Source organism: Tripterygium wilfordii, chromosome 22 (assembly GCF_013401445.1).
Source record: "Tripterygium wilfordii isolate XIE 37 chromosome 22, ASM1340144v1, whole genome shotgun sequence".
In the NCBI taxonomy this organism is placed as follows: Eukaryota; Viridiplantae; Streptophyta; class Magnoliopsida; order Celastrales; family Celastraceae; genus Tripterygium; species Tripterygium wilfordii.
In genome coordinates, this window is record NC_052253.1 from 10,875,322 (window position 1) to 10,900,519 (window position 25,198).

At 38.9% G+C, this 25,198-nt stretch overlaps 6 protein-coding genes across 6 annotated transcripts; 3 read left to right on the top strand and 3 right to left on the bottom strand.

The window, feature by feature from the left end:
- Positions 1 to 202: 202 nt before the first annotated feature.
- LOC119992062 (chitinase 2-like) lies at positions 203 to 1,114 on the bottom strand. Its single transcript, XM_038838673.1, has one exon. It carries the CDS (start codon positions 1,112 to 1,114, stop codon positions 203 to 205), a length of 912 nt encoding a protein of 303 aa, XP_038694601.1.
- A 186-nt stretch (positions 1,115 to 1,300) lies between these two features.
- LOC119992060 (laccase-17-like) lies at positions 1,301 to 3,879 on the bottom strand. The gene is made up of 6 exons (XM_038838671.1): positions 3,681 to 3,879; positions 3,418 to 3,569; positions 3,080 to 3,324; positions 2,866 to 2,994; positions 1,817 to 2,785; positions 1,301 to 1,698 (listed from the first exon to the last, which is right to left on the bottom strand). The coding sequence occupies exons 1-6, from the start codon at positions 3,795 to 3,797 to the stop codon at positions 1,568 to 1,570; spliced, it is 1,743 nt and encodes a 580-aa protein (XP_038694599.1). The 5' UTR covers positions 3,798 to 3,879; the 3' UTR covers positions 1,301 to 1,567.
- A 932-nt stretch (positions 3,880 to 4,811) lies between these two features.
- Positions 4,812 to 6,314, top strand: LOC119992063 (embryo-specific protein ATS3A-like). The gene is made up of 2 exons (XM_038838674.1): positions 4,812 to 4,941; positions 5,707 to 6,314. Exons 1-2 carry the CDS (start codon positions 4,843 to 4,845, stop codon positions 6,178 to 6,180), a joined length of 573 nt encoding a protein of 190 aa, XP_038694602.1. The 5' UTR covers positions 4,812 to 4,842; the 3' UTR covers positions 6,181 to 6,314.
- LOC119992059 (putative respiratory burst oxidase homolog protein H) lies at positions 6,197 to 9,951 on the bottom strand. The gene is made up of 14 exons (XM_038838670.1): positions 9,594 to 9,951; positions 9,320 to 9,482; positions 9,184 to 9,232; positions 8,985 to 9,098; positions 8,091 to 8,897; positions 7,918 to 8,016; positions 7,721 to 7,836; positions 7,531 to 7,633; positions 7,336 to 7,433; positions 7,082 to 7,241; positions 6,895 to 7,014; positions 6,682 to 6,810; positions 6,516 to 6,594; positions 6,197 to 6,420 (listed from the first exon to the last, which is right to left on the bottom strand). Exons 1-14 carry the CDS (start codon positions 9,949 to 9,951, stop codon positions 6,311 to 6,313), a joined length of 2,505 nt encoding a protein of 834 aa, XP_038694598.1. The 3' UTR covers positions 6,197 to 6,310.
- A 6,212-nt stretch (positions 9,952 to 16,163) lies between these two features.
- Positions 16,164 to 22,503, top strand: LOC119992058. Its single transcript, XM_038838668.1, has 3 exons — positions 16,164 to 16,650; positions 16,809 to 20,973; positions 22,301 to 22,503. The coding sequence occupies exon 2, from the start codon at positions 16,901 to 16,903 to the stop codon at positions 20,963 to 20,965; it is 4,065 nt and encodes a 1,354-aa protein (XP_038694596.1). The 5' UTR covers positions 16,164 to 16,650; positions 16,809 to 16,900; the 3' UTR covers positions 20,966 to 20,973; positions 22,301 to 22,503.
- Positions 22,504 to 22,775: 272 nt separating this feature from the next.
- Positions 22,776 to 24,176, top strand: LOC119992061 (chitinase 2-like). Its single transcript, XM_038838672.1, has one exon. The coding sequence runs from the start codon at positions 22,988 to 22,990 to the stop codon at positions 23,909 to 23,911; it is 924 nt and encodes a 307-aa protein (XP_038694600.1). The 5' UTR covers positions 22,776 to 22,987; the 3' UTR covers positions 23,912 to 24,176.
- Positions 24,177 to 25,198: the final 1,022 nt, after the last annotated feature.

Below are 25,198 nucleotides of genomic sequence, written 5' to 3' on the forward strand. Positions count from 1 at the left end.
ATTTTGGAGTGTTCGGCCAGTGTAGATTTTGCTCACTACAATAATATGTTTTGTTCAATATTATCTTAGTAATCAAAAGACACAGTTCACGAGGTAAATCAATGGCTTTACAAAGCATAAATGGCTCCAAGATCACCCTTTTATGTAGACAATTGGTCACCAACAAAGATCAATAAATCAGAACTTGAGAGACAGAGAGAGCCTAGTTTAAGCTGGCCAAAAGGTTTAGTGATTCCTTCTCATAAGGAAACCCAGCACTCTTGGAGTCATCTGCTGACCATATAAATATCCCATTAAGTTTGTTCAATTCTTTAAGCATATTGCAGGCATCAAAAAACCCTTTTTCTGGAGATAAGCCCCCACTTCCATCAGTTCCCAAGCTCACCAACACTTTACCACCTCCATAATTGGAGCTCTGTGTCTCAAAATATTTCATGAACTGAGGAACTGTTGTCCCTTTATCATAGGCATAAAACTGGAAGTTTACATAGTCGATTAGATGACTGTACTTTCTCCACAGAGTCGAGTAATGTAGCTGCACAGTACTATTTTCATATGGTGCTATTGATGCAAATGAGACGACGCGTCCTTGTTTGAGGTGGAAGAGAAGCTGCCCAATACATTCAGCAAATGTATCTTCATCTGCATTGAAGTGTTCGTAGTCGATGTCGATTCCATCCAAATCATACTCTTCTACAATCTTTGTTATGGATTTGATGGCATTTCTAACCCAAGACTTGACTGATATGGGCTGAAAATAAACTGGTTTGTCTTTGGATATTGTGTCTCCTCCAAGACTCATGGCTATCTTGACATTAGGATGGCGAGCTTTGATGAAAGAAACATGAGAAGGGGAGAGGTTTTCTGTGTCCCAATACACTTTGAAATTGCCATCCGTTGGAGATACAGAGGAAGATGAGGTTGTGTAGTCAATGGCAAAGGATAGAATGAAGTGAACTTCAACTTCAGGATTAATCGGTATGTCTGAGAACGTAACGCCCTTGTCTTCAGCTCCGATGTACTCTCTAAAGAGCTTCAGGTTTGCTGAGGCTGATTGAACTGATAAAGAAGTTATGAGGAGGGCTAGAAGGAGAAGGGTTTTGGAGGAATCCATGGTTACAGAACTTGAACTGCAAGTAATGGTCTGTGCAATGGTATTTATAAATGAATCATAGTTGTTATTCATAAAATAAAACAAAAAAGAATCATAGTTGTTGGTACTCTTTGTTTTTATTAGCAAATCACAGTTGTTGATGGAATAATTATGGTGGTAGGTGTCTAAGGAACAAGAAACAACAAGAGAAGCCCTGCCGGGAATTCGATGCTTTCCGCAAGCTAGTTGCTCATCAGAAGTTTGTATAATTATCATTGAGAGAATCGACATTTTCAGATTGCTTCCAGAATCTTATTAAGCCAAAAGGACGACAATTATCAAAGATGATTAACCCAGTAGCAAATGCTTAAAAATGGGTCAAAATTCAATAAAAAAAATGTTATTCTCTTCAAAGAAATGAAAACAAAACAAAACAATTTATGGTCAGAGTGACCAACAGAAGTAGCGCAGATGTCAACACTTGGGAAGATCAGCTGGTGGTGGAAGCAACTTCTGGTTGGGAAGATTTCCATCCAGAACAACCCAAGCCATCTTCAAACCCCAGCTAGTGTGGACTTCAAGATGGCAATGCATGAACCATACTCCTGTTTTTTCACCAACAATATCAGGAAAAGTTTCTTGCAATACACACAAATTGACAGAATCCTTAAAAAAATTTAAATTGTTACTTGAGCATAACAGTTTACACAAAGTGATACCAACCTGGATTGTCCGCTAGAAACCGAATGGCCACCCAACCACCGGAAGGCACACCAACAGTGTTCCTTTCCACTGGATCAACAAGATTGAAGTTTGCAGGGTCCTTTTTCGGATCAAAATTCCCAAAACCTTGACCAACGACGAAGAAATTGAATCCGTGGAGATGAAGAGGATGGCTCTCAGCACCAAGTATGCTAGTATCCTGCATAATTAACTCCACACTAGTGTTAAAAGGAATCACTAGTAGCTTTGTTCCATTTCCTACCATTGTATTATTTGGTGGTGTTCCGGTGTAGTTAAATGGCACGGGGCGAGTAGGAAAATTAGAGGAGTATACACTATTTGATAGCCCAAAATGGTGAGCTTGAAGCAGAGCAGTACTTGGCATTGCAAAAGAAACATTGTTAACTGAAGCTGCAAACATTGTTCCATTAGGTCCTTGGCAGGTTTGGTTACTTGGGCAGGGATTAGTTCCAAGGCTTACAGTGAAGAAAAACTGCTTATCTACCTTTTGGGGCACATTGGCAGGATATTGTGAACTCGCTAAGCTTCGAAGTCTGTTAGTGAAGTTTGTAGCAAAGGAAGTGTCATTTAGAGGAGGCAAAACAGGTTTAAAGAGTGGAAGTTTTTTGATAGAGAAGCTGGAGTGAAGGGTATGAGATGGGGCTTCATATTCTACAATGCCAGCAACAGTTGAATTGTCAAAAGTGCCAAGTCCTGTCGCATATGGTCTTGCTTCCATGAAGAAGGTGGCATTGGGGAAGTGAGGTTTGGTCTTAAGAAGCACATTTGTGGTCTGTCCAGGAGCAATTAGAAGTATTTCAGTTTCAAAAGGTTTGACATAAACAGCATCCGCATCAACGACTGTTAGGGTGTGGTTAGCTATGCTGAAGAAAAGCTCGTCGTTGAGTGCAGCGTTGATCAGGCGAAGAAGATAAGTCTTCCCTGGCTTCACCTTCAGCTTAAATGTGTCTGCCAAAGACATACATAACATAATTATACTCTGTCTTTGTTGCTCTTTCTTAGAACAATTTATACAAATGATTTGATACCTTTGGCAGAACAATTGTACAATGGCCCTGGAAGTCCATTGATGGTATAGGCATCAGAGACATTTGGGCCTCCACCAGTTTGGAGAGCCTGATTGACGACTGCCTCTGTATCTGCATTGAACCACTCTCCTGCAATTGTAAACATAACCAATTAAGTTAAAACAGTTTTGAATTTCAATAGCAAGTTAATGGTTAGCTTTATATAAATTTGTACCAAAGATGATGGGGACTTCTTTATAAGGTTTTTCAAACGGATAAGGAACTCCGCGCTTAGGAAGAATAATGATAGGACCATAGACAGTTGATCTTAGCCATGAAATGTGAGCATGCCACCAGAGAGTGCCTCTTTGGCCAACAATGGTGTAGTTGTACACATAGCTCTGCCCTGTTTGTATAGGGCATTGAGTTATATATGCTGGTCCATCAGCCCACCCGCTTTGAAGCTGTCGAATGCCATGCCTGTTTCATAGACACCATCAAAGTTTAGCCAAAAATTCCTCCTTCCAATTTGAATATCTAAAAATTGTTTTTCAAGTGAATGTGCAAGTATACCAATGGATGGAGATATTGTTCTGAACATGATTAATCACTCTGATAAGGAGTTGATCACCCTCTCTAGCTACAATGCGGGGACCTGGAAACTGCCCGTTCACCGTCACCATGCTCTTAGTGTGACAAAGCCGCGTCACATTTTGCAACAAGATCTGCAAAATTTCACAGAAACCTTAATAAACAAACAAAACAACAGAATGCATTAAAGAAAACGCAACGTAGTCTAACTGTATAATGACACTGCATGACAGTATGTGACATACATCAAACTTGTAGTGTCTGGTCATGGCAAGAGCAGGCTGAGGAAAGAGACATAATGTGACAAATGAGAAGAGAATCAGTCCCATAAACACTGGAGATTGAAAATGCAAAGCACCCATTTTTCTTTTCTGTCTCTCTGCCTTCTTTTTGTTTTCAGAGAAGACCAAGAGATATTGCAAGTTAAAATGGGTGAAGCTGAGAGTACTTTCTTGTGTTCATAAAAGGTTGAGACTCAATTGGTATATATAAGGAGAGGTGGGTTGATTAGGTGACAGAAGTTGTCTAGTTCAAACTGAGTTTCAATAGTCATTTTTAAAACCAGTTGTTAGAACAACCATAGAGTGATGTCAAAGACAGTTTCCTTTGACCTCCTTTCTTCTCAAGTCAAGACACTTGAAATTAGATTTACCAAACAATCACTTGTCCGTTAAATCGAATTAAGAAACCGATTAGAACTAACTAACATAAATCAGAACCCCAGTAATTATCTTCAATAGTGGTGTTTTAAGTCTTTTTGAAAGTAGTTTTCATCACAGTTAACTTGAGATTATGGACCAAAATCAAAGTAGAAAAAAGAAGCTGATATGCATTTTCAAAGTTTTTCTGTGTTTGGTAGTAAAGCAATTCAGAGAGGTGTCTATCATTATCAAGAAGTCATTTTTAGAGTTAGATGATGTGTAGTGTCATGTTAGTGTGATAGTTTCTCTTCATTTCCCTGAAGATGAGATCTGATATTAATAGTTAAAGAAACCTCAATTGACGCAATTTTGTCTCAAGCAAACAAGCTGTCCACAAAAGCTTACTTACAAAGGAAATACTAAAACATCAACTACAAGACATGTTGAATTCACTATAGAAGAATACACATACATATATATATATATATATATATATATATATAATATCTTGTGTTTAAGGGTGAGATTAACACAGATGCTTTACTTCACCCTTGGTAAGAGAAAAATCAATGCTGATAAAGTAAATTGAGCATAATTAGTGAGATGTCAAGGAATAACATATAGGACAACATGAGTATTAAGAATATTTTTCCTTTTGAGCATGCGAAGGAAAGAATTTATGAGTTACCTAATATGCTATAAATGAAACAATGATCATATACACTTGGGATTGTCTCCATCTCTGTGTTTCCTTTTAAGGAAAAAAATGGCAACTAAGAAGTCTAAAGGGTTTATCTTCACATGCTGTGCGTTCTTGCTTGCCATAATTGCAGGAGGTGAAAGTCTCAGCCTTGCAGAAAATAAGGTAACCATGATTTTCTGTATTAGGCTTGTAATTGAGGGACCTTCCCAGATCTCACCCCCATCACACTCCTTTCGTAGCCGTAGATTTGAAAACTGATCATTAGGGGTGTTAGAGCTTGTCAAATCACGTACCCAATTTCTCCTATTTTAACAAAAAAACTTATTTTGGAGAATTTATATTCTAACATCATTCCAGCCTCATATCCTATTTTCGGTATCATTTGGAGTACCCGTTGGAGCACTTATATTGAAAAAGTGGTCCCTTCATCCATTTTAAAAGACTCGTTGGACATACTCTTAAGACATCAATACCCTTGTAAAGCACAAGGGTGGGTGGAATCCCATTCATTTTTTTGGTATGGGATTTGGAAAATGCCTTGTAATTGATCTTCTCGATCAATTTAGGAATTTATATGTTTTGGGGTGATGTTCTTCAAGAGATTGAAGCCAAATTCATTATTTTGTTCTTTTTCCCTGAACTCTCCTCTTCCATTTTCTGGGACAAGGAGACCTTTCAGATTGGGCCGTGCATTCCAGCTCTTTGCAGGCCCATTAATAAGAACTAGATCATAGAAAGAGCACACCGTCCAGGCCCAATTTATGTTGGACCAGCTTGCACCTCCATGGCTTCATGTAGTAACTAATAAGTTGGTAACCCGAAACCGCTTGAAGGCCCAAGAAAGTAAGCAAATGAATTACGGCCCACACCGAAGCCCATTTCTCATACCTAATTTACTTTCTTTTTTGAAATTTTTTTTTTCTGCAGAGAAATTGTAGCTACGCGGTCACCATAGAAACAACATGCACCAAAGGGGCAGATACCTCGAACCATGTCAGTCTCAGATTTGGAGACAAAAAATCTAACGACATTGTGGTGCACCACCTTGACTCAAAGCATGTAAGAAAACTAGACCCACTGCAGCCGGTGGTCCTAGACGATGTGTCTAGAAAGCCATTTCAAGCCTGTAATGTTGATCAATTCCAAGTGACTGGTCCATGTGTGGATTCACAAGTTTGCTACCTATACCTGAAGTTGGCCGGAAATGATGACTGGAGACCGGGTTTCGCGCAGGTTCGGGTATTAGAAGGACCTCGTCTCAGCTCGAATTATTTCTATTTTCGCCGGTACTTGCCCAGGCATGTTTGGCATGGACATGATGTGTGTGATAGAGAGCTCACCCCTTTTGGAGTCCAGCATAAGAGAAAGGTCTTTGTAAAGAAACCATCTACACATTTTTAAAAATTAAGATCCATGTGGAAATCTTCATTGAATCTTGACTAAGTAAACTCTCTCTGTATCTGAATTCAATATTGTTTGATTAATGTATACAAGTTAATGTAGGGTTGGTCTGTGTGTGTTTTTAGCTACTCTAAAAGTTCTCTTTGTAAAACTGGAACCGAGTCGTAGTATTCAAGCTAAATTCCTGGCAAAGACGCTTCAGTGGTTTGGTTAGTGTGGCACTTCCACAGTAGAAAACACCTGCAGAACACAAAAACAATTAGGCTTATTGTATACACTCTTATCAACATATTATTCATGGCTATTACAGTTTTATCACAATTAGGCTTAGTTACCGATCCGAGAAGACTGATGTGTCGTTGCCAAATTAGAGAACACCTTCTTCCAGTTTGGTCTTGCAAAATGTGTTCTTATCTGTCAGCATTACACATTACATTAGAAGATAATAACATGTTAAGAGTTTCAAATTTATGTTTGTTTGAACTCGGATTATAATGTTACCCTGCTATCTGACACAATGTCAACCCCATTCTTAGCATGTTGTAGTTTCTGCACCATGGCGATGAGCGCAGACCGAGCATCTCCTTCTTCATATACACTAGTTAAGTAGTTGTGCATTTCTATGATATGCTGGGACATTTATAATCCAACAAACGTAGTGCTTAGTTTGATAACAATGTTATTAGTTATATTTCCAGTCTTAAAATTGCTTACATTGTGATCGTACTCCGCGATTTCATCCATGACACCCTTGAACCATTCAAAGGAGCCTTGTTCCCTGGTTACCCAATAAAAGTATGCTCTTTCAGGACCCTTTGTGGGTTGCTCTGCTAACTGGCCCTGTCACAAAAACTCTGTTACTAAAACCATTAATTAAATTTGGTGCGCTTGAATGGCTTACCGTACTGGATTCGTTTGGTTTGATGTAGTTAAGAAGATCTTTTATGATGCTGATGAATGGAGTTGCTCCAATGCCTAGACCAACCAGCAGTAATATGTCAAACTTCTTGAAATTCTGAGCTGGAGCTCCGTATGGTCCCTTGACGAGGATCTTTGGAAATCTACAGCATTTCAATTAATAAAGCGATCAGATTTTACTTTACTCCATGTTGTTATGAATTCTGAGAAGCAGATGGACATGTAGATTTCACTTACTCTGCTTGTATTTTATCGAAATTTGGGCTCGAAATTGCTTTCGTTTCGAGTCTCACTAGATTTCCCCTTCTGGGTTTAGCTGCTGGAGGCTCACAAACCTGCAATTTTCTTTAATGGTTAGAAGAAAGTTTAGCAGAAAAGTTGAATTCAACAAATGAATAAGAACGACATAGGCCTAATGCATGATTTTTTCACCTTTTCAAATAAATTCTTGAGTTCTGTAGTCCAGTCTCCCAAGGTTCGTATATGGACACTCAAGTAATCATCTCCTGGTGCAGAAGTAATCGAGAACGGATGCCTATATTCAACAGAACAAATTAGAGTTCTTGAATTTGGATTTTTTTTTACAGTGTCAAGTTATTCATAGAGAACTCTTGTTCATTACCATTCAAAAGTTGACAAATCCGGGCACTTGACGAAAAGATACATGCCACTTTTATACTTGAATCCTGGAGGCTTGGTCATGTAAAGTGCAAGAACATTTCCAGTATATATTACTGCCTGAAATGTTCAAAGAAAATGATAAGTTTCCATACCTTGATTTAGGGATTGAATAGGAATGCAAGGAAAGTTAATACAGACCCTAATGACATTAACGCCATGCGAGTGTTCTTGAATCTTTGTGAGGATTAATCTTTCTGTAGCATAACATGTTACTGGTACTGCAAGGTACATCCATGTCTGCACAAAAAAAGAGAGTCAAAATGATATTTATTTTGTATTATACATAAAAATTACTGTAAATTGGCCCTTACCGTCTTCGTATACCATGGCTTCTCAATAATTAAGTAGTAGCCATGCATTAATAGCAGGAGATAGGCCACAGCAAGCAAATGATGCGCATACCAGAAGGAGTTAAACCCTGCCAAATTGTGAAAAATCCCTGGTAACTTGACTATGTTCCTTCTGAAATAGCTCGTCGCCAGCGTGAACGAAAAGGCCATTATAATGATCATAAAAATCCCAGTTGCACCTGGAACGGATTCTATAAAGGATATATATGTTGGCGGCTTGTAATGGAATGCGGGACCAACAAGTTCCATGAATTTATCTCTTGGGTATGAACTCATTCTCTGAAAATTACAAAGCATATGCGCTGCTGTGTGAATAACAGTTTCGATCACAATTCCTAGTGCAATCACCTTGTGGAAGTTTATATGGTCATCAAAAGGTACGAAGTTATTGAGAAATGTTGATCTAAGCATTGTTAGAGTTTTTCTACACACAGGTACTAAAATGAGAGCCATATTGAGCTTAAGCGCCTCAGCAGAACCTTTGGCAAGGCAGACACAGGAACCAGAGATTTGGAATGTCACCGATTTCTCAAACTCCTTAAACTTCCAAATGAAAAGGACCGCGTTTATCACTAACCACAATGCAACAACCCAAATTCTTCTCCAGTTCTCATGCAGTAATTCTATGGTTAAGGAAAAGAATCTGCTAACAGGAGTTCTGTATCTTTTCGGAATCATAGCTCTTGTGAGAGTATGTGTCTTGGTATTGAGCTTTTTACCATCTTCATTACCCACCATTCCTCTCATTAGAGCTTCAAGGTGGCACATCTGTCACAAAACATACAATATTAGAACAACAGAATAAAATTTGAAGCCGAAGTTGAAAAATTAATCGATCTCGAATGAAACTCCGACCTCTATATATCCATTGTGATCAGGGTCAAGCTCTTCCATGATTAAAGACGCGTATGTCTCCGCTTGCTGTTTCAGATTTGAGAGCTTGTTTGCAGATGCACTCAACAGTATAACCTTTTTTAATGCATTCCAAGTTATGAGAAATTGGTTTTGTCACCATAAAGAGAAAAGAAATAGTTTACAATGTCTGAATCCTCACCTCTTTCACTTCATCCTCTGACAACTTCCCATCCCCATTTTTGTCACACCTGAAAGGACAACAAATTCACCAATTCTTGAATCTTTGATTCATGAATGTGCACGTAAAAGAGAGCAGAAAAAATAAGGTTTCTTACATGTCGAAAAAAATTTGAAGTCGAGAATCAAGATCTCTTTTAGTCATATCTTCCCAAAACATTTTGACTTGATCCTTGTTTATACCTTGTGTCGCGTCTATTCCCTTCCGCCTAGCAATGGCATCAAAAATTTCCCCTGCAAATTCCTTGGAATCTCCCATTCCTAAAAAAAAAAGAAGAAAACCAAAACGTTTCAAAATGTAACTAGGCCATGAAAGAATGCAAACAACATGCATTATCTATAAGAAAAGTACAATGAAAGCATGATATTCACCAATGCAGACCCCGAATTTGTCCCTATAGAGCCTCCCATCAATTGCATATTGAAAAAACCGCCTCTCGATGGATCTCCACGCGTCCATTTCCTTCCCTGTGACTGTCCTATCGAGGAACCGCAAACTTTGAAGCCCCTTCGCAGCACAAGACGCCGTCCTATCCATCTTTGGTCGTGGAGGAAGAGGTCCACTTCTCTTCCTTACATTACTAATTGTCCTCCTGAAAGATGTCTCATTAGCGGTTTTGGATGCAATGCTGCTGCTTGAATCATCATCAATATTTACATCAACCATTTTGTCAATCTGAATGCTTTCTAGCATCCATTTATTTGAATCATCGCTGGTAGCCGACCCCATTAGAGAATCAATGTGATTCAATTTTTGTTGAAGGAATTTTCACATAGCAGATTTGGGGAGAAAGAGAGATTGTGAAATGGTCAAACTTGTGTGGAATCAGGAGGGAAGAATAATGAAGGAGAAAGATCATCTTATTAAGAGTTTGTTTCTCAACCATTGTTTTTTTTTCCTTGATTTAACCAATTAATTCTTACTTTTCTGTCCAAATAATCTTCAATTTTCGTTTCCAAATACCAATATAAATAAGTTCGAGAGCTCTTAGAGTAAGATTGATTATCAATAAATAAAAATTGATGCAAGAAAACCGACCATGTAAAGAGAAAGATTGATAATTTGGCACAGCAACATAAATACTAAAAATGTTTGAATAATTCTTACTACTGTAGGCTTAAATAAATGAAGCTTATATCAATAGCTAAAGTATTTATTTACCAACATTACTTTTAAATAAATGGATGTGTTAGACGTACGTGATCCATTCGTCTACTATGAATGACCGTACAAAACACTGAAATTGTCAATCTCCTCAAGACACTCATAGTAAACAAATGATCACGTACGTGTAACACATTCAATAAATAGTTAGGTTTTATCTAATTAAGAGTGTGTTTGGATTGAGGGATTTGGAGGGAAGGGAAAGGAAGGGAAATAGAGTTTCCTTCCAATTCCCTTGTTTGGATAGTTTATTAAAAATGAAGGGGAGGGATTTGAGGGGATTTGGGAGGAAGATTTCATTAAATTTTTGTTAAAATTCTCTCTCTCCAAAATGGAGTCATTTGGAGGGAAATGATTACTAATTAAGTCATTTGTAAGTTAAATATCTATTTTACCCTTGTACATAATATTTTAACATAAAAATAAGGATAAATTAGTAAATTAAACAAATTTTTTTTCCTTCTTTTTTTTATCTATCCAAACATGGGAGAGGGAAAAATAGTCTCCCTTCCCCTCTCTTCCCTTCCCTCCCCCTCCCCTCCCCCTCCCCTCCCTTCTCTTCCCTTCCCCCCAAATCCCTCAATCCAAACACACTCTAAGTGTATTAACTGTAGTCATCCATGTTCTTTGGACAAGGGAATTTCAAGATGAGTAACTGGCCCATGTCTGAAGGGAGCAGATAACTAGTGGTCACTGGTCAACCTCATCCGGTAAGATTGCATTTCAACCCTGTTGGAAAATGAAATTAAAGACAACTAAAAAATTATGAAAAAAGGATTTTTTTTTTTTAAAAAGTATTTCAATTACATTACCTTTGACCCATATACCTTAACAAGCGAGTAGTCTTTGAGAATCCAAATGGCGTGACTTCATGATTGCTCGTTGACAATCTCAATGTCATTTCGTCCCCACACTTCCCTCAAACGCTCACGTGCATATAACGCATTCAATAAATCGTTATGTTTTATCTTTCTGATTTTATTAACTGCATCACAAAAACAAAGTCATTTGCGGCCATCCATATTCTTTGGCGAATGGCACTCCAGTAGGGTCACCATTCCACATTGCTAATTGGAAGTGCTGGCAGAAATTGAATATTATCCAGGTTAACAAATGAGATACAAGGAACGTACATACTTAAACAACAATAAATTAATTATGAGTTGTGAAACTAACTAAATATGCCGTACGAATCATAACATGCTTTGGTGAAAGTTTAATTTATACGATCACACCATCTACGATAGCGGGATCTATTTTTTACCATTCACGCCATCAAATATGACGTCAAAAATAGGTAAAAGGATAATCACGCCTACACTGTCGGCGTGATTAACCATTTTTGCTCATTCACACCATCTTTGATGGCATGAATGAGCAAAATACACTAACAAAACGTTGATAAAATTGAAATCCACAAGACAAATAATTATAATCCAACAGCAACGGAAAATGAAAATAAACCATCAATGGCAACAATATATGTAATAGAGTGACCATTTGAGCCAATATAAACAGTTAAAATGAATACATAAAATGTCATATGGTCTTGTGCCTACTCCATGCAGCGGGAGTAGTGGATGGACCGATCTCATCCTGCGTCAACTGAGATGGATGCATAGTAAAGTTAGTTGCACGGGGAATGTGACTACGTCGGTATGATGGACCTACAGGATATCTACGACCATGCTGGGGCGTAGCTTCAACATCAAGGCCTATAATCTCTTCAAATTGGTGTTCCTCACCAACCTTGTCTAAAATGTCACGGCAATTTCCCAACCAATTATTTGCAATGGCTGTAGTAGAGTCATTAATTGCAGCAACAACTTTTTTTGCTCCCTCTAATGCCAAATAAACATGCATAAATATATATTAAATTATAAGTTCTATTATGTTCCATAAAAAAAAATGAAGTAATTGTTTTCGTATTTACCACTCGTCGTAATCGACTCCCCCGTGGTGCATACTCCAAAGCTGTTTGTGTCCTAACTGTCGATGGAGCACTAATAACCCGTCAAGTGATAGAGTTATTCTAGTGCATATACTCGTCAACGCTCATGTGAGGAATCGCTCTTGCGCGATTTGAGATAGTCTATCATCCCAATATGTCAACCATGTCACGTTCTTCGCCACCCAATCCACATTATCACGCCCTCTCCTAGTCAAATCATGTAATTCTGAGTTCGTATCCACTGGAGTTGGTATATGTTGGGATATACCAAATTGTCTCATAACACAATCTGGGAATTGGAACTCCACAATCTCAAAACAAATCAATGGATTACAGCTCTCCAGATTCTACTACCGTCAATACATACTACTGGTGCATCCGTCAATCTCCCAGCTGTATATGACATCCACTGTACCTGATTCGGTTCTTGCTGATCTAGCTTATCTCTAGCAAATGTAAGAACTTGTCTTGGATTCCTTCTATATGTGCATCGTCCACGCCAACTATAAAGATAAAACATACAAATAAAGTTAGTATTATTTAATTTATAGTCATGAATTAATACATATATTTATTCTCATGCTTATTACCTGCACCAAGTGGGCGGGGTTACTCATCCAGACCAAATGCAGATGAAGCCCCTGTATGCAACTGTGGTCGACATACGTGCAACCTCTCCCAGGACCACAACTAAAATGGACAAACATATATAAGTTTAGATAAATATGCAGTGCATGCTTATAAAGTTCAATTATTGTAATATTATAATTATGGTAGCAATAACTAACATTATCTATATTTGTACCTGAGTAATAGGTTACAACCACCTCTTGTACGAGTAGTACTCATATATCCTCGAAACAAGTTGTGATATAAGCATGCAAGTATTGCTCCGCCCCAACTGTACGAGCTAGTCTCCTGAAGGTTAGATAAAAGTGGTAGGTAAATGAATGGAATGCTATCACCTATAGTCAATGGGAATAGAATGCACCCAAACATGGCTAATATATAAGCTCTGGCATATTGTTGCAAAACCACCTCAGGAGCATCTTCTGCTGGAGGATTGTCTTCACCAAAGTTCACCGATAAACAGGATAAGGACAAAGAAGGCCTCATCCATCTCTTCAATATTCGCAACTCTACCAAGTAATTGCATCATCACATCATCCCAATCATAAATACTACCTCCAGTGACAGCTGGTCCATCGATCCTCAAACCCAATAAAACCGCAACATCCTCCAGTGTTATAGTCATCTCTCCAACATAGAAGTGAAAGGTATGCGTCTCACGTCTCCACCTCTCAACTAGTGCAGTTAGTACAAGGCTTCAAATGTCCCAAATAATTTCTCGATAACTTTTTGTTTAGCTCTCCATGCTTTCTTGTACGACACCAGGTACTGCAGCTGAGAACTAGCAAATGCCTGAATAGCTGTAATATTTAGCTTCAAATCAGCTCTAACAATAGGTAGCACTTCCTCTGCGATAAATTCTAAATCCAATTGACGATGCCCTTGGTGCAAAGACGTATTTGTACATGTATGTCGACCTTTAATTAATGTTATCTTCCACATATTGAGCTTTTCCTTCTTCATAGCTCGAAGATACCAATTGCAAACTGGCTCTTTCACACATTTCAATTGTATAGCATCTGAATTTGAGCGTTGTGTCTTGTACTGACAATTATTCTGAATGTGCCACATCTTCACAGCCCGCAATAACTGTTTCTTGTTATCAAGTACTTCATTTACTGCCATTGTATCAAATGTTTTATTCTCGTGCATATCCCAATCTCAACATACAACATAATCTGATTGGCTAACATCGTCAAATTCTGGTACCCGATCACGTAAATTTAGGTACATATGTTCATCCACGATGGTTGACTCAATATTTACCCCAGCGTTACCATCATCCTCCTCGTCGTCACTATTATCAAACTCCATTTCTTGCTCTTCTTCTACGAACTCAGAATCATTATTAGCAATTGCTCCCTCGAAGTGACTATCGTCTTCATTACTACACATTTCTGGGATTAGATTCACGGATGTTGATACTTGCTGATATGAACTACCAACATCTGTTTCAGGACCATGGCTCCATAAAATTGATGTATTACTATTTTCCTCATTATCAAATTGATCATGAAATCCAAAGTTTGTATTTTGATACCAATGTGACATCATTAGATTCTCCAATCTACATCATACCATAAGACAACCATATTATTTCCTCCATATTAGTAACACCTAAGACATCATTTGTTTACATGCTAATCTGAACATATACACTTACCACCAATTTTCATTGCTAACCATAAACATATAAACAATATGTAATCACTAAAATTACAAACAATACTATATCAATTAAACTACAAACAATCTCAAATAACAACACAAATACCATATTTTTCCTACAATAAAAGCAAACAAATTTAACAAACAATCTCAAATAACCTCATAAATACCATTTTTTTCTCTACATAAAAAATTTAAATAACATATGGTTTACCATCTATTTTAAACATTAAAAGCAAACAAATTTAACAAATAATACCATAAAACAACACCATATCCCTTTTGTGCAATCAATTAAACTGCAATAAAATAAAAAAATGAACCCACAATGTCTCTCTCTCCTCTTGCTACACGAGACTAGAAGGGAGTGATGTGGATGGGAAAGTCACAGATCGGTGACGCTGAAGACCGGTCGTGGTTGCTTCACCGGCGGGAGGGGCTTCAGTCGATGGATGGCGGTTGGTGTGTGCGTCGGTGTGGGTGGGGGAGAGAGTGGAGAGATAAGGTTGTTTGTGTTTTTATGGCTCGCGTTTGTTGATAGGAACATGTGACTAAGTCATGCCGTTAATAACGGCGTGACTTAATTTATTTTTTTTTAATTTAAAGTCACGACAAACTAGTTGGCGTGATTGTCATTTTTTAGATAGTCACGTCAACTAGGTTGGCGTGACTTTTTTTTTCCTTATATTCACTCCACAATGGGTGGCGTGAATGGTAAAAAATAGATCCCGTCATCGTAGATGGCATGATCGTATAAATTTTGTAAAAAACACATCACTCTAAATGACATGTAGTACTAGATTGAGAAATATTTTTGTCCGAGCGTTATATTGGGATATAATTTGTGTCGGATTGTTGGATTGACAAAAAAACTCTGGATGCCTCTATGACAGAAAGGGACTCAGAGGCTATATATTAGCTAGGATTTGACTAAACAGAACACGTGAACTCCAATCACTATACAACCTAAAAAGCTAACACTTCTTGATACGAGGTTGCAGGCTTGCAGCGGAGCGGCCAGTTGTTGTTCTAAACCCAGTTGTAGTGCTAAATGACGTACTGGATCAACACTTTGCCAAAAGGTTGCGGCTAGACATTAAGCAGCAACTTGGGCCCCCAATCCTTTACTTTCGAAGCCCAATTATAAAGAAAAAGGGCTCAAAAGGCCAGAACTTCGAAAAGGTTTCGGCCTTTATTCAGTTGCCAAAGAATAAGGTTCCAACAAAAAGCCTTCGGGATTTGGGCTTACTAAAGGAACCCCAAGCTTTAGACCCTGTTTGGACTTCATAAGGGCTTACTAAAGGAACCTCAGAAATTGGACTCTCCGTCCCTCCCTCTCCTAATTCCTAAATGGGTTCATGGGCTGGGCTCTAGAGTTGAGAGTTGAAGTGACAAACTACTACAAACGTACACAGTGGAGAATCTTGGCCCATCCAGGACAAGTATGTGCCAGATGTCCCATAATGGCATAATGTATTGTGAGCTCCAAAGTACAAAGTACAAACTACTTAAGAAGAAGTGTGGTAAGGATCCAACGGCCGGAACTGAACTTGTTAAAAAAAATTCAGAACCAAAAAACATGACTCGGAACGATTCCCAACATCCCGACTCACTGAGTCACCATCATCTCCTTCTCAACCCTTCTTTTCCATCCTCCCTCTCCCTCCATCTCTGTCTATCTCTACACGCTGGACATACGTTTTCTTCTCTTTCTATCTCCCTGTGCCCTTTTCCGTCTTTTTGTTCTCTCAACCTCTTCTCTCATCAGACGGACTACATAATTCCACGTCACCATCGTCTTCTTCACCACCCCTGTCAACTTCTTCTCTCATTACAGCCCCCTCTCACTTTCTTTCCTTGTTATATACAATAAGCGTCTCTCTCCTAGGGTTTCATAGATTCTAGGAAACAACGCGTCCTCTTGCTCCTCGCCATCGATGCCTTCGCCAAGTAATCTTCCATGCGTCGATTTCCGTGCTTCAATTTGATTAATATATTCGGAGAAGTCCAGTGAGGTATTCTCCGTTTAATCAATCGCATTTTTTTTTTGTTTTTCATATTGTAATTTTTGTTTGAAGTACACTGGATTTGGATTCTATGAGACGTTGTATTGGCGATTTTTGGTATTATTACTCGATAATTTTTTGAGAATCTAAATTTTCGTTCCTGCTAGGGTTTTCATTCCTTATTTGGTACGGAAGTTACTATTGGAGCTGTAGTTGTGATTGTCGTTGTGTGGAGGGTGATTTAGTTTGCTTATGAGTCATGGCAATTGAGAAGAATAATTTCAAGGTTTCAAGATTTGATTCGGAGTTCTCTGCTGGTAGTAGAGAGTCCATTTCCAGTGATGAGGATGAACTTCAAGGTCGAAGTTCTGCTATTGAATCAGATGACGACGATGATGATTTTGACGATGCTGATTCTGGGGCAGGGTCGGATGACTTTGATTTGTTAGAATTGGGTGAGACCGGGGCAGAATTTTGCCAAATTGGGAATTTGACTTGCAGTGTGCCCTTTGACCTGTATGATCTTCTGGGCCTGGAGGACATTTTGTCTGTTGATGTTTGGAATGAGTGCTTGAGTGAGGAGGAAAGATTTAGCCTTACCAAGTACTTACCTGACCTGGATCAGGAGATGTATATGTGTACCCTGAAGGAGCTTTTTACGGGTGGCAATTTTCACTTTGGAAGTCCTGTTAAGAAGTTGTTTGATATGTTGAAGGGAGGACTGTGCGAGCCAAGGGTCACCCTTTATAGGGAGGGTTTTAATTTCTTTCAGAAACGGCAACACTACCATCTTTTGAGGAACCATCAGAATAACATGGTTAGTTACTTGTGTCAGATGAGAGATGCCTGGCTTACTTGCAAGGGGTATAGTATTGATGAGAAGGTCCGTGTTTTGAATATTATGAGGAGTCAAAAGAGTTTGATGTATGAGAAAATGGAGTTTCTGGAGGCTGATTCTTCTGGAAAAGAGGAATCTGGTGCTGTGTTGTGGAGCAAGAGGGTTAAAGACAGGAGAGGTGGGCAGAAGTTGGGTCATCATCCTTCGTATGAGGGTTCAAATCTGGAATTCCCCTTGCGAGGACAGCCAGTGGCTCTTGAAGCCTCAAAACATGGAAAGCAGAATCCAAAAGGTACACCGAAGTTGGCCAGGTCAAAGACGACTTCAAGAAAGGAGCTCATGGACCACTATCCTCGTATTATCCCTGGATTGGATATTAATTCTGGGCCATATGGCTCAGCAGCTACCATTCCTGGACAGAATAAAGCATTAGGGTATAATTCAGGGTCAGCCCCTAGGATGAGGGAGCAGCTGGGGATTGATGATGATGCTCAAGACCCTTTGGGTGGAGGGAATGTCACACGAGATCGAGATGTTGCACGTGGTAGTTTGATAGATAGTTCAAAGTTTATGAGAGTGGGAAAGAAGCGTGATCTATTGAGAAGTGATGAATTAGCCACTGACAGCTTCATGGCTCTCCCTTTCTCTTCCAGGAATGATTCACATGCCCATGGTAGGAACAAGAATGCAAACCATCAGTCCGAGATGACATTGTTCTCAGGAAAGCAACCCCATATGAGATATTCTTATGATCTTGCCAAAAAGGCAAAGTATCCTGAGAAAGTTCAGCAATTTGCTGTTGGTGATCAAATGAGGAGTCTGAAAGGCCGATCTCCGCATCTTGCCGAACATTTTTTGCATGACCAAAACCAAGGAGAAACGTGTTCTGCTGATTCCTCATTCAAACTGGATGATTGGAATGTTAAAAGCAAGAAAGGGAAGATGGGAAGGGAGTCTCCTGATCTCAACTTTAAATCTTATTCTGAGTTCAGAGCAAAATCAGTTGAGGAGAAGATGAGAGGAAACCTTGTACAGAATGGCGGACCAGCATTGAGAGGTAACAGAATGTTTGTGGGTGAAGAGACAGAATCAGAGTCATCTGAGCAATTGAATGACGTTGATGATGATTTCATTAATCCTATGATGGGGAGCAGTTACCCTATGGAATGTTCTTTATCATCTATGTCAAAGTCTGTCTTTGATTCTAAAAAGGGTAAATTAACTAAAGCCAACTTGCAGGAGAATGCACAGCCTCTTGATGGGGCCACTCGCTTCACCAAAAAGAAGGTTGGCTTCAGTGAGCTTGGGCATATGTCGGGAACCAAAAACTACTTTTCAAAAGCAAAACAGAAGGGTAAGATTCGTGATAGCAGCACCAAGCATAATTCTGCTGCTAGAGTTCTGGAAGGCAACTTGGCTTCTAGCTTGGATAAATCCACGGATGATTTTGGTAGGAAATACAAGCACAAAGTGGGCAAGAATGGCCAGGTACGAGGGGATTCTGGTGCTGGTTTACACATGTCATCATTAAAGCCGTCTCCTCCGGAGAGAAGATCGAAAGGGGAGTTCTTTCATGGTCCTGTTGAGGAGGAGGATGATTCACTTGAACAGTTATTGACAGATGATAGAAAACTGAATAGAATGGGGAAGAAAGAGCATAGCATTCAAAGTCACGCAGATGATCGATTAGCAAAATCCGAGGCCTCATTACTGGGGTGCAACTCAGTGACCAAAAAACGAAAAGCAAAGGGGGAAATGGCAGAACTGGATGGAAGAGGCGGCGTTGGTAATATGCAGGCTAATCTTCATCCTCAATTTGATAACTTCACTTTGATGAAGAAAAAGGGGAAAAGGAAATCAGAGATTGAACTTGGTGCAATGGATATGACACCTTCTGAGGCCCCTCCTACAGAAATGGGAATGATGGAAGTTGAACTGGAAACCAAACCTCAGAAAAAACCTTATACTCCAATTACGCCCACATTTCATTCTGGCTTCTCATTCTCCATTATACATCTTCTTTCGGCAATCCGCTTGGCAATGATTACCCCACTTCCAGAAGATTCGTTAGAGGTTGGAAAAGTTGGGGATGAGCAGAACAGAAAACATGAAAGCAGTTCGAATGGGATTATTTCTCAAGAGAACCTGATTGTCGGTAAGTCAGACAGTACTGGGCAATCAAATGCCCCTTCTCTTATTATTCATGAGATTGAAAACCGTGTAAGATTAAACCCAGGAGATCCTTGTATTCTTGAAACACAAGAGCCTCTTCAGGATTTAGTTAGAGGAGTTCTGAAGATATTTTCATCCAAAACAGCACCCTTAGGAGCAAAGGGTTGGAAGGCACTTGTAGTCTATGAGAAATCTACAAAAAGTTGGTCTTGGATTGGTCCAGTTTTGCATAGTTCTTCTGATCATGACTCTGTTGAAGAGGTAACCTCTCCTGAAGCTTGGGGTCTTCCTCACAAAATGCTTGTAAAGTTGGTTGATACATCTGCTAATTGGCTCAAAAGCGGTCAAGAGACCCTTCAACAAATTGGGAGTCTTCCTGCTCCTCCATTATCATTAATGCAGTGTAACCTGGATGAGCAAGAAAGGTTTAGGGATGTAAGAGCTCAGAAGAGTCAAAACACAATCAGCCCAAGTTCTGAAGAAGTGAGGGCTTATTTCCGTAAAGAGGAATTTCTAAGGTACTCAATTCCTGACAGGGCTTTTTCTTACACTGCTGCTGATGGTAAGAAGTCTATTGTTGCTCCATTGAGAAGATGTGGTGGTAAGCCAACTTCAAAAGCCCGAGATCATTTTATGCTGAAACGAGATCGGCCACCACATGTTACCATTCTTTGTCTTGTGAGAGATGCGGCTGCCAGATTGCCTGGAAGTATTGGTACTAGGGCAGATGTTTGTACCTTGATAAGAGATTCTCAGTATATTGTTGAAGATGTTTCTGATGCACAAGTGAATCAAGTTGTTAGTGGGGCCTTGGATCGTTTGCATTATGAACGTGATCCTTGTGTGCAATATGATTCGGAAAGGAAATTATGGGTTTATTTGCACAGAGAAAGAGAAGAAGAAGATTTCGAAGATGATGGTACATCATCAACAAAGAAATGGAAGAGACAGAAAAAGGATCCTGCTGACCAACATGATCAGACAACAGTAACAGTTGCTTATCATGGTGCTGGTGATCAATCAGGATTCGACATGGGTTTTGATCACAATGTTGAGCCGTGCATCGATGATGATAAAGGAGTAGATGCTTTTAATGATGTGAGACAAATTGTTGAGGACAATGTTGATACTGGTCAAGGGTCTCAGCCAGGTAACCTGCATCAAGGCCAGCCAATAATCTGGGAGGGAATAAACTTAAATCCAACTCGTGAGGACAAATTACTATGTCAAGAAAATTCTACAAATGAAGATTTTGATGATGAAACTTTTGGAAGAGAAAGGCCAGTTGAACTTTTAAGTACCAGCTTATTGTGAGGATTCAGGTAGTTCTCGATTTTATACTTTTCTGCTTTTACATGTGGGTATTCTTTTTCTGCTTTTTTCTATAAGTTTTTTTTCTCTCCTTATTTTAAGAAAATTATAACATTTTATTGAGTGTTTACATGTGTCCCGATTCCTGTTGTTTTTCGTCTTTTTTCCTTTGTTATTTTTTTGAAGGCTATATTTTCAATGAAACAAATACATGACAGAGTCGGAACACTGTAGGAGGTTTCTGGAATTTTAAAGACAGCTGCATGAGCTTTTTCTTTGTCAAGCTTTTTGTAAGTTCAAATATTTTAGGTGCAAATGTTTTTATTCTGGGTGTTTAGCCTGGAACATAAGAATGCTTTACGTCTACACAGGAGTTGCAAGAACTATCCTTCATTGCCTGCAGGCCTCTTTGCAACCTCCTTGGACTCGAGCATTTCCACTTGCTGACTTGCCCTGTTGCCCATTCCTCTGCTCTTTATTGTTTTGTTTAGTTCTGGATATGATTCTCACGACCTAACCTGAATTCCTTCCCATTTTCTGAGATGTGGAACTTGAAAAATATATGAACTTAACAGTACTTACTGTCTTAAACTATAAGATAGTGGTTATGCAAAGCATTGATTAGATTTAGGGTCTTTTAATGCCATATCCTGATCAGGTTGAAAGTCAGCCAAGTCAATCTCGAGGGTTGTTGTCTTGCTGATGCTTCTTTTGGCCCACATGTACCTTTTTGGTGCAAATTGGCATCCCGAGCTTGGTGAAGCTGAGTTGTTGGGATTAGGTTGCGTGAGGATGATACGATGGTTGATGGTCAGTCAAGAAGAAAGTTATCCATGTTGTTGATCAAACAAAATGGCTTATGCCAAGTTCTTAATCAGACACACTCGAAGGAAAAAAATAATGTACTCGTTACAGGATGGGGATATATTTGATTATAGGGATGATAGGGATATAGTTAATTTAGTCATTAGATGATGGAAGTCATTCCATTGTGTTCAACAGCGCATTTGATTGAGCACCAACAAACTCCAGGATGATAGTGAAGATATAGTTAAACTTCCAACCATAATGTGGTTTTCAACCTAACATGTGTTTTATGAAATGTCTCTTAAAATATCATGTTTGCGAATGTCGTGTTTTTGTGTTTTTTTTTGTTCTTTCTTGGTGCAAATGTCTCTTGATGAAACCTGATGATTTTTGTTGAGTTGGATGTGTGGCAAAACATGAAGGGATAAGCAACTGGTATTTAGTGATATTTACGCATTTCCTTCACCATTTCTTGTACGCCTGTGATATGTGGAGATTTTCTGACGAGAACGGAATACTTCTATGTTGCAGGCGCAATGTCCAGCTACGTCAGAAAGCAGGAATTATTCTTCTTCAAGTTGTGTGCCACACAGAAAGGTTACTTGTACATTTGACTGAGTATAGGATGATATTAAAGGCCAAAATTTTGTGAGTCTAGCCAAATTGATGCTTCAAATTAGACAATAATTATTGACAATTATTTACTCAGTATTCACATATCTGATTGCTCCTGAGTCCTACTATATATGTATCTCTATATATATCACAGTAACGAAAGTTTGAAAACTACACAGAAGAGAAGATACAGTTGTATCCTTGCCTTGCCCGGTCAATTAGCTCCGAGGGTTGCCGGCAACCACCAACCCCCTTTATGGGACCCCACTTTTCATTCCAGAGACTAAGTAATACAAAAAAGTCTTAATGTCTGAAGCAGAGTCGCACAAGCAATCAAGCAAGAAAATCAACGCAAAACTGCCAGAATCCTCAATTTACGGTATCATTGCCTATTCAAATAGAAGGGCAAGTTATCCACTTTTGTCTTCAACAGAAACTTGAAAAGATCTTTGTCTTCTTTGGTACGTATAACGACAGCCATGGCAGACAAACAGTCATTCCTTTCCTCGACTCGAGAGTTTTGTACTTTTTACTATATATAAGAACCTTGCACATTCTAGCAATCAGAGCCAACCCAATAGATCAAGTAGCCCTCCACTAGCAATGGAGTTTTCCACGCTATTCATAGCCCTTCTGATCCTTCAAGCTCTTCTCCCATTCCATAGTTCAACTGACGCAGCTCCTACAAGCTCAAACCTCTTCAGAGAATACATAGGAGCAGAGTTCAACAACGTTAAGTTCACCGATGTCCCTATTAACCCAAATGTTGAATTCCACTTCATTCTCTCCTTTGCCATTGACTATGACACCTCCAGCTCTCCCTCTCCCACCAACGGAAAATTCAACGTGTTCTGGGACTCCGATAATCTGAGCCCCTCTCAAGTTTCTTGTATCAAGAGTCGCCATTCGAATGTCAAAGTGGCCTTAAGTTTAGGAGGGGATAGTGTGGCGGGTGGCTTTGCTTACTTCAAACCATCCTCAACAGATTCTTGGGTATCTAACGCTGTTTCTTCACTCACGCATATCATCAAACAGTTTAAGCTCGATGGAATTGACATCGATTACGAGCACTTCAATTCCACTCCAGGCGTCTTTTCTGAGTGTATTGGAAGGCTTATAACAACCCTCAAGAAAAATAAAGTAATCAAATTTGCTTCAATTGCTCCATTCGATGATGATGAAGTTCAGAGCCATTACCAAGCTTTGTGGAAGAGTTACGGGCACCTTATCGATTATGTGAACTTCCAATTTTATGCCTATGATGAAGGAACCACAGTATCTCAGTTTATGAGCTACTTCAAGACACAGACCTGTAACTATGAAGGCAGTAAGGTGTTAGTGAGCATTAGCAGTGATGGGAATGGTGGTGGTTTGTCACCATCTAATGGCTTCTTCACTGCCTGCAGAAGGCTCAAGAGTCAGAACCAACTTCATGGTATCTTTGTGTGGTCCGCTGATGACTCTAAGGATAATGGATTCCAGTATGAGAAGCAATCACAAGCACTACTAGCAGCAGTTCGTGGATAGCGTCTTTACAGATTCATTGAAGAATGCCTTCTGTTTGATTATTACGAAATGAAGAGTGTTGTATTATTTGTACCTTTTGAAATTTGAACTGTTCTTCTTCTTCCTCCTGTAATTTTTCTGTTCAGTTAAGATGTCATTCTCATTCTATGCTGTTGTTCTTCTTCCTCCTGTAATTTTTTTGTTCAGTTAAGATGTCATTCTCATTCTATGTTGTTGGACGGCCCATATGTTTGACTTTGATAATATTAAAACCATTTGTGTGCTATTTGAATTTAAATGAATATTGCATTGCCTTGTTACTTACCTGATGTGATCACGCGTGCTAAGTGAGGTTTATACCTAATCTAAGTGAATTTGACACTATTATGTATTTGAGTATGATGCTGGAAATTCAGTCTTGAAAACGACTTGATATGGCTCAATTAAGGTTTGAATCTATAGTTATCCAGAATTTAACCGATTTGAGTCCAAATGACTTAAAACTAGTGAGCATGAAATTAATCTATTATAAACCATTGAATCCGCAACGACGACAAACATTAGTCCTAAACTCAGAAACAAGAACCTCAATCGGAACATAATAGTAAGCCACTTACATTTGCAAGATGTCAAAAATAACATAGTATGCAAAGATGAATAAAATTAACAAAACAATTTAAAGACGAGCAAAAGTATTTTGCAGAAAAGATATACCTGAAAAGGAGCCTGATTACTATTGACCAAGAAAGTTTGTCGCAATAGCCAACAACCAACAGCCATCTAATGTCAGCCATCAAGTACTAAATTTGCAGGCAACAACCAACAACCCTAATTTTGTAGAACAAATCCAAAATTGTTTACACCGAGTACCCGTTTACCACTTAACATTTTAATTTTTTTTAAATTTTCTCTAAACTTTTAATAACATACTTAATATATATTTAAGAAGATTATATAGCAACACAAAGACAATTGACAGAGTGGTAAAATACTTAAGGTATTTTCTTGTACAAGTGAGGGTTCCAACCCTCGCACCAGCATTCTACTATTATTACTTTTAAGATTTAAGCATATAGAGTCGGTTCGGGTACCCTAAACCCAGTATTAAAAACTAAACCCGACATCACTAGCATTCTACTATTATTATTTTTAAGATTTAAGCATATAGGGTCGGTTCGGATATCTGTCAGGTGTCCTAACCGTTTATTATACAGTTTGGGTACCGTAAATCCAGCACCAAAAATCAAACCCGGCCCAAAATTATGACGGGTTTGAAAATTAAAACCAAAACCGTTTTCAAACCCTATA

Coding starts and splice junctions, on each gene's coding strand:
- LOC119992058 (XM_038838668.1), top strand. CDS start 16,901: ATGGCAATTGAGAAGAATAATTTCAAGGTTTCAAGATTTGATTCGGAG.
- LOC119992062 (XM_038838673.1), bottom strand. CDS start 1,114: ATGGATTCCTCCAAAACCCTTCTCCTTCTAGCCCTCCTCATAACTTCT.
- LOC119992063 (XM_038838674.1), top strand. CDS start 4,843: ATGGCAACTAAGAAGTCTAAAGGGTTTATCTTCACATGCTGTGCGTTC. Junction 4,942..5,706: donor TCAGCCTTGCAGAAAATAAG/GTAACCATGATT, acceptor TTTTTTCTGCAG/AGAAATTGTAGCTACGCGGT.
- LOC119992060 (XM_038838671.1), bottom strand. CDS start 3,797: ATGGGTGCTTTGCATTTTCAATCTCCAGTGTTTATGGGACTGATTCTC. Junction 3,570..3,680: donor CCAGACACTACAAGTTTGAT/GTATGTCACATA, acceptor GAAATTTTGCAG/ATCTTGTTGCAAAATGTGAC. Junction 2,786..2,865: donor GTACAATTGTTCTGCCAAAG/GTATCAAATCAT, acceptor TGTCTTTGGCAG/ACACATTTAAGCTGAAGGTG.
- LOC119992059 (XM_038838670.1), bottom strand. CDS start 9,951: ATGGGGTCGGCTACCAGCGATGATTCAAATAAATGGATGCTAGAAAGC. Junction 9,483..9,593: donor CAAATTCGGGGTCTGCATTG/GTGAATATCATG, acceptor TTTTTTTTTTAG/GAATGGGAGATTCCAAGGAA. Junction 7,634..7,720: donor GATTTGTCAACTTTTGAATG/GTAATGAACAAG, acceptor TGTTGAATATAG/GCATCCGTTCTCGATTACTT.
- LOC119992061 (XM_038838672.1), top strand. CDS start 22,988: ATGGAGTTTTCCACGCTATTCATAGCCCTTCTGATCCTTCAAGCTCTT.